At 34.8% G+C, this 8,866-nt stretch overlaps 1 protein-coding gene across 1 annotated transcript; it reads right to left on the bottom strand.

Annotated features, from left to right (window-relative positions):
- Positions 1-4,018: 4,018 nt before the first annotated feature.
- Positions 4,019-8,502, bottom strand: LOC106639276 (chymotrypsin-1). Its single transcript, XM_089590753.1, has 4 exons — positions 8,487-8,502; positions 4,707-5,014; positions 4,301-4,633; positions 4,019-4,228 (listed from the first exon to the last, which is right to left on the bottom strand). Exons 1-4 carry the CDS (start codon positions 8,500-8,502, stop codon positions 4,019-4,021), a joined length of 867 nt encoding a protein of 288 aa, XP_089446879.1.
- Positions 8,503-8,866: the final 364 nt, after the last annotated feature.

Below are 8,866 nucleotides of genomic sequence, written 5' to 3'. Positions count from 1 at the left end.
GGCCACGTGAATCCATCATTCGCTCTCTTGGTAAAAAAAAATTAAATGCCTGCAGTAGCAAGCACATCATAAAATATTGCATCCAGTACGATTGATGCTGCAACATCGCAATGTGTTGTCATGAGAGAAGTTAACACTTCAAAAGACTGCATGTGGGAGTACACTCATGGCTTATACACTAAAAATTAACTGAGCTTAAAAACCCCAAAAATTCATGCATACCTTGAAGCATCATTAAAAGGTATCAAAATTCTCTATATAAATATAATTTGCTAATTTTAATTGCTTCCCGCGAGAATTTGTTCCCGCGCGTGTATAAGTTAGAACTAGACCAAACTAGTGAACACAGATAGTAAAAAATAAACTAAGAATTCTTACGCTTGTTATGGTAATAATAAACATTTATGCCAGCAGAAATTTTGTCGTGCATCTTAACCAGGCGAATAAAATTTAAGTAAGAAGACACTTTGGTGTATAACGCATTCTGATCCATTAGATAGCACTTTTGTGGTACGTGACTCAGTACTCCTATAATTGTGTTTCTAATAATTAGTCCATTGCCGCGGTCATTCTGTGAAATGTCAATAAATCAATCCACTTTGTTTATTATAATTGTTTAGCTATCATTAAAAATTCTATAAACTTACTCGGCACGCTGCTCCCCGTGTCTCGATACGGCCATAAATAATTTTCTTTGTTACTTTTATCTTCATCATGTTCATGGATACGAATTTAAAGTTGTTAAGGGTTGTTACATTAACGTATCTTAATTGCAACTCGTCATGATCTTCATAGGATTCATGGAATTTATTGGACAGCATCATTTTATTGTAACTCTCTCCGTAACCAGATATTTTTGCATGCCCTTTGTAATTTTTTTTTTTTTTCGGTAAACTGATTTTCCCTAGTTGCGGGTTTAATTCGATCATCAATTTTTCCCTCAGCTGGATAAAATTAAAAAAAACTCACCTAATGTTCACCCTTCAAATACATGATTGCAGGTCATACATTTTACCTTTAAAACGGCAATGTCATCCTTGATGAAAATGCCATCCGCACTCATGACTCTGGAGTATCCTCGGGGTACGTAAACCCTTTCAACGTCGATCTCGATACCACCTTTCAACTCCGTCCCCGCAATTATTTTTAATGGTTTTTTTTTTTCACCATAATATGGCATAACACAGGTAGCAGACGTGAGCACGAATTCTTCGTCAATTATACTGCCACCACAAACAATGTGGTTGAACGATTTGATCAAGACCTGATGCTTGAAAGTACCATCCCGCACTAGATCGCCACCTTTTAGACCTACGACTGAATGATTGTTTTGGTTAGTACAGAGAGTATCGTTTGTTAAAATTTAAAAAATTGATCTTCAAAATTAAAAAGGCAGTAAAATGTTGTGCACGTCACTTGTACAACTTAGATAAGCAGTATACACTTGGGCAAAACTAACAAGCCAAAGATTGCGTTGGACAATATGTGTAATGTTGATGAGACTCGCAATGTTTAAAATGGCATAGTACAAAATTTCGCAAAAGTGAAAGGTAATCTTTTAATTATTTCATGATATCTCACATTTTTGCGCGATTTTCGTCTTATAACGGAACCTCGATTCTTGAAAGCACGAGGTAGATTAATGTATGCTTTCATATCTTTTATTAAACTTTAAAAAAAAAACTAATTTTCATGCCATGTTCGCAATAAAATACCTATTAGTATTTTTAGAGTGGTATGTAGTAAAATAAACTTGAAATAGATAGTGTTTTTATATACCAAAGCTGAAGGTTGTTGAAGTATCATTTTCGCGATTTGAAGATTCTTTACATTTAGCTGTCATACGTTAACTAACGATTTCATATCACACGGCGTATAAAAACTTTTTACAATATTTTACGCAGTGACACAAAAAATCTCCATAATGATTGCATAAATGCTTGCATTATAATAAAAAGACAATATCCAAAATAACCCGTAATGTATTAGGACTTACCTAGATTCACAAGATAAAATAAGCAGATCACACACAGAAACACCACTACTGTGAAATAATTTTTCATTTTTTTTTTTTTAAACTTGGATGTACGCAACTTTTGGGTATTATTGTATAAAATTCGATATAGGTACCTATACACGATGACGTCGTATACGAACTGTGCTTATCGCTAGCTTACAGCAGAATGCTCAAAACGTAGCTCTTAAAAACGAGAAAGAACTACATTTTAAAATTTCGAGTGTGATAAAACATGCATGAGTCAATAAAAAAATTAAAAATTTTCGTTCTTAGTAACATACCTTATCTTATCTACGTTTTTTTTTTTTTTTTAAATCCCACATTTAAATGTTTTTTTTTCAAATCATCATTTAGTTATCAGATGTACGACAAACCGGGAGAGGAAGGGGAGTACGAAACATCCAAAGTGTGCACTTCAATTTTGTAGTGAAGCTATTAGAATGTTTATGTTAATGACGTTTATTTCGGCGACACCAAAGTGCAGTGCAGCGACTATACATTATCACAAAGCAGTAAAAATACAAAGTCAAAGCGAACCGCCTCGTAATTGACTACCGATGTATTGAACAGTCGTTGCATTGAGCTGTAGCTGCACGCACTGCACTGAGATGTCGTCTAAATCAACGTTGCTGGAACATGCGTTAATAATTTTACGATAATTTTACAATAATGGGTTGTCGGAGGAACCTGTTTATAAACGTGGTTAATCGGTAATCTGAGCTTTTAGTATTCAAGATAATGAAGGTAATATCCATAACGTGAGAGTTATTTGGCTAACGTCTTGCACCACTTTTTATTTCACCAAAAAATGTAACACTCAATCATGTTACATTTATTTTGGACAAAACATGACGATTGTTCGTGGTAAAAGACAGTGTATTGAAGTCACTTAATATCCCAAAACTTGTGAGGGTACCGTCGTTTGATAGTTTCAAAAGTGCGACCCAACGGAATTTGTTTCAACTAATTTATTGCTTTTTAATAAGCATACAATATAAATTTCTTATTAAAATATTAATTGTGTTTTGATCATTTTTATACACAATTTTTTAGTTAGGAAAAAATTTTAGTAGCAATATGATTTTTAGTTAACGCATTACATTCGACTGTTGTTTACGGAAGTGTCACTAGACTTGTAGAGTTGAATAAATCGATCAAAGTCGTAGGTGAGTAGAAGCAAAAGTATGAAGTTGATGATACATTTTTTCAGCCGTTGAAAAAATCATCTTTTAATAATTGCTACGTGTGATTTTTTTGTAAAATATAGTTTGTAAAGCAGCTTAATGCAGTAATGTAACAAATGAACATTAGGAAAGCTCAATAATTAATGGATGCGGCCACGGTAGCACAGTAATTTAGGGTACGATTTTAATAGCTCCAGAGCTATTTCCATTGCTTTGTTTAAGTGAATTGATTCACAATAAATCTGAGGCATTTTTTCTATGCCAACAACGATAGCATACATATGCACAGTAACACAGTAATGCAAAACCAAATAGGACGCGTATTTATATATATATACCACAGATAGTTGTAAAATATTTTTAAAAATGCGTACGTGACGCAGAACAAACAAAATTCCGGTGGTTTTTGAATTCGTTGTCCAAGTCTATGGCGCTATTTAGTTAATATTGTTTTAATGACGAAGCTAGACTGTTAAAATGAGGGACGTGAAGAATCAGTGCTCGTGAGACTGATAATAATTTTAAAATTTTAGTTATCGTTTCTGAGGCAACAACAAGTGTAAAAACATACTTAAATGTAAAATACCACAGACTTGCAGTTTTATCATTACGACAATGTCTAAAAAGTAAAAAGTCGCATACTCTTACAAAATTAATTATGCTTGACTGAGAAAGTTAAAAAAGTTAATTTGCAATGTCTTTAAAAGCCATTAAATCTCAACAAAGGCTTTCGTATCCAAAGAATTTGTGAATTTTATTATACCTCGTTCGTTGGAACTATATAATTAATAATCACATACAGAAGGTTGATAATACACTATAAACACTTGTACAGATCAGACTTGAAGTCATAAATGCGCATACCAGTGGTAATTTTACTTTGCGTCTTGGCTCTGTGAATAAACTTTAGGTAAGAAAGTACTTTGGTGTACACGGAATGTGAATCAGCTTCGTTGCATCCTTGGGCTTCGAGGCTTAGCACTCCAATTATTGTGTTACCAGAAATTAGTCCATTTCCACGGTCATTCTGTGAAATATCTATTAATTAATCCACTTTGTTTATTACAATTGTTTATCATCAAAAATTATATAAACCTACTCGGCACACTCCTCCCGGTGGTACAACTTGTCCACAGATCATTTGATTTGTTACCTTCACTATCATCTTACTGTTTCTCGTACACTGGGAGTTTCGAAAGACCGTGACATTAGCGTATCTTAACCAATACGTTGAGCTGAGAATATTCCTAGAGGCTGTATTTTGAGGGTGAAATTTTTGTTTCCTGTTGAGCGTGTTGTGCATCCGCCTGTTTTGCTGGCTCTCTCCGTAACCAGATATTTTTGCAGGACCTTCGTTATAATTACTGTTCCTTTCTGGTAAGTCGATTTTACCCAGTAGGGTGTTCCACTCAAGCATCAAGCTATTACTCAACTGGATGAAATAAAAGAAAATTCACAGTACGTTTATCCCTTCGATACGTGATTGCACTTGATAAATATTTTACCTTTAAAACGGCAATGTCATCCTTGATGAAAATGCCATCCGCACTCATGACTCTGGAGTATCCTCGGGGTACGTAAATTTTTTCTACGTCTATCTCGAATACCTCGATGTCGTTTTGCACTTGTCTCCTCGCAATTACTTTTAGCAGAGTTATTTTTTTACCATGTGGCATAGCACATGTGGCAGACGTGAGCACGAATTCTTCGTCAATTATGCTCCCACCGCAATGCGTGCTCATTGTGTTCCACAATTTTATGGAGACTTGATGCTTGAAGTTACCATCCCGCACTAGGTCGCCACCCTTTAGACCTACGACTGAATGATTGTTTTGGTTAGAACAGAGAGTATCGATTGTTGAGCTTCAATAACTTTAATTTGAAATCTCAAAGTAACTCTTGAATATCATTTTTAGTACATCGTGCAACACCACAACGTTGCCATAATATGCTTTCAGCTTTGTCATCAAAAAGGAACGTTAACTTTTTCTTTTTTAACTGTGTGTATCTCTTTGCGATTTTTGCAATCGTAAGAAACGTATGTAGATGATCGTAAAAAGTCACCAACTGTCGGTTATGATGCATAAGTGTCTTAACTTACCTGGGCTCGCAAAGAAAATAAAACACAACTTGAGCTGAAGTAGCAACACTTTAAAATAATTTTTCATTTTCTAAACACTTGGGTACACTTGATTTGTATTGGTTCTAGTTTTTATATTGTTCATTCTGGTTTTTCGCACATGAGCTTTGCTTACCACTACGCGACTGAGTAGTGTCAGAAATGTAGAGGAATTACGACTTCTGGTCGTTTCCAGTGTGACACGTATCACAGGTAAAAAAAATTCAAATTCACATCATATAATATAATTAGAACAATATCTTTTTTTTATCTTTTTCTTTTGTCAGCCACAGCCTAATCACTGGGTAATTGATTCAGCAAGAAAATTTTTTGGGAAACATGATAAAAATTCTGCTATCATATCAATTCTATCACGTGAGTTACAAAAATTAAATGACGGTACACAATAAAGCGGTGTTGCGCTGATTTGACATGTGCATAGAATTAGGTAGGAAAAAAAGCATTAGCAAATAAATAGCACACATCTAGTATTTGAACCACCTTTTGAAAAAAAAAAATTTTTATTCCAAGCCCATTCGTTTCAATTCTCAAAAGACAATTTGTTTCGCAAAAGCTTACTGTGTATGTTTGCAATATGTGAGTGTGTGCACGAATGTATATTATATATACTTTCAGTTAGTCATAAGTTTTCACAGGTTAAATGAACCCTTACTTATCTACTTCTATCATTCCATTAGCGTGTATTTCATTATTTAATATATTTTAGTTGGGTGATTATTATATTTTAGAACATTGACAAGTTTTTAAAAAGTCGTCAGAAATCAATGTTTAAAATAATTATCTTAATACTATTTTAATGCATTATTTTAAAATTTTTCGCGCTGATCATAAAAAAATATTTCCTGACTTCTACGAAATTTTGTAGTACGTGCATTTTCACACGTAAATCAAAAAAACTTTTGATGCTCAAATAGTAATATTTGCTGGTATTTCTTATCAGTCTTGAGTAATGAGTTTTTTGACTCGTATAGAACAAAACTTGATTAGCTGAAAATAAATTTTTGACATAGTTTTATATTTGCCGTTATTCTTGAGATCTTAAATGTTTCAAGAAACAGTTTCACCAGATGGTCGATTCAATCTCAATATATAATGCCTTTGTATTTGCCTCTCCTGAAATCCTGTCAAACAAAGATGACGCAACAAAAGATACATTCTTCCAAAACATTTGATTACTCCAACTTTTTGACATTTATTGACATTACTAAATTACATTTTTTTATGATTATCTCTCTTTGAGAAATTATTATCATGATTGTAGCCCAGACTCGATGAAAACTCAAGATTATGGTACAGATACATGATCCAGCAGTAAATTAAAAGAGCCTGCACTTTATGCGAAATCCTTACCCAGTACGGACGGAGCGACACTATACACAGCAGCCCAAGCGCCTCTCGACTCTCGAGTCGCAGTTACTCTTTTTCTCTCATCACTCGGCTGAGAGCTGAAAGAGCCACTTAATTCTCTTTATTCCGGTGCGCAGATGTTTGCATTTAATTATTTTTTAATTAAATTCCGTACCCAGGAGGGCGAATCCCTTAGAAAAATCGACATCAGCTTCGTACAGCACCATCCCAGTTTGGTTTCTTCGATCGTCAGGTGGCTGCAGTCGGAGTGAAGGATATAACGCGCTGATGAAGCAGTAAGTGACATCCATACCCACGTCGCAGGACAAAGAGTGTGTAGATGAAAAAGCTACGATTCTTTGTGGTGAAAAATGATCAGGAGTACGCTTGCTTTACCCCTCGGGTCGGCAGACCCACTCAGGACACATGCGCTTCGGACTCGAGCACTTTTTTTCCCTTTCGCGGGCCATTTCTCTTCCTTAGCGTGTGATTTTATATACCCACTGTGTGGAATAAAAGTTTTGCGGGGCATCTCAAAAATTTCGCGGCAAAGTTGCGGGGGGAGAGCTACGGAGAAAGGCTTGTAAAAATCTTGACCTCCCGGTGCACTGTAAATCTTTTTGCGAGATCCCGTGGAATTGGAGGATAGCTCGTGCATCGTTGTTTGCAAGGAAGTTGAAATGGTAATCGGAATCGATGCGAGGCTTCCGTTCGTACACTTTGATATTCCAACATGTAACGGCTCGTTATCATGTCATTCTCGATCATATCTCATTTTCCGTCGCACTGGTTATTTTCTGTGAAAAAATAACATTTTTATTACAAGAAGAATTTTGACGTGGTAAAAGCATAAATATGGCTAAAACACTCATTGCAGCGGGAGATCGTTGGCTATCATTTGCACGCATTGTATTGCGCTAATAAAATCGAGTAAAAGCACACATTTAAAAAAGAAAAATATATGTTACGAACAGCTGCGATAAAAACAGTTCAGGGCCATTGTTAAACTAATATCATCCACTACCTCGATGTATGTTTAATTTCACGCGTTTATTTAGTCTGTTGATTTTCTCCCTACGAGTTTTATATTCAATTTCATTCGCCAACACATTCAAACATAAATCCACGTTAATTGCAGCGCGAAAGTTTAGTATTACGATACACGATAATGGATTTTCAAGGAGTTATTTTCTGTTGCGAGTATTTTTTATTTCTATTCTGTATTTTTTGTTTTCTTTAATTTTTACAGTTGAATAAATAATTAAATGAGTGTTTTTGGATAGGCATCACTTCTATTTGTAATTTTAATACTGTATTGTTAATCAATATTATCAATCAAAAGAAAATATAAAAATCAAATGCAAAGAATTCTCACTGTTACGGTCTTGACCATTTTTTTTTTTTTTTTTTTTTTTTACTTCAATAAATTTTTTTTCAAAGAACAGATAAAAAGAAACAAGTTTAGTAAAAAAATTGTACATACAACACACGATTCTTTCCACAACACCGTTCGAATCCATAAAAAAAAAAAAAAAAAAAATGAATAAAAAAACCTAATGAAAGAAAAAGGGTTTTTTCGCTGGAGAAATGCAATAAAAGTTTAACACATCAAAGTGGACTCGCCGTTCGTTCTGCATCGCATGATTATTTGTGACAAAAGGAATGTTAAATGTCGTTCAAACGAGCTCGTAATTTGCCGGCCAGCAGGAACACTCGTACAGTAGAATTACCAAGTCTAATTTAATTTCGACGAACCATCAGAGCGAGAAATTCGCCACTAAAACACCTCGGACATTACCTTCCATTTCATCCATATCTCAATTCTCCCATTCTCATGTCCTAATGCACTTGAAATACTGTTCATCGGTTCATCTCACTGTAAGTAGCATTTAGTGCAGCGGGTTACATGTACTCGTGTCATATCTCTCTTTTTTCAGGCTCTTTAGTCCTATGCATATATTACACACTTTATGGCTAAAGTCTAATTTACTTGCGAGCTCACGTGCAAGGCTTTACATCTTATTTTTATGCACGTGTGGGGCTGAGTAAGTGTCTGCTGAGCAAAAGATTTTGGGCTGATGTATGCAGAAATTTACATACCCACGCGGGTACTTTTTCTCCGTAGTATCCCTTTGCATGGTTTACAGTTTGACTTAATGTTTTTACTTTATTTTTATG

Source organism: Copidosoma floridanum, unplaced genomic scaffold (assembly GCF_036245765.1).
Source record: "Copidosoma floridanum isolate Cflo_tuat_1 unplaced genomic scaffold, Cflo_Japanese_pri ptg000013l, whole genome shotgun sequence".
In the NCBI taxonomy this organism is placed as follows: domain Eukaryota; kingdom Metazoa; phylum Arthropoda; class Insecta; order Hymenoptera; family Encyrtidae; genus Copidosoma; species Copidosoma floridanum.
Note: the sequence above shows the minus strand (reverse complement) of the source record. Positions and strands in the feature narration are given on the sequence as shown.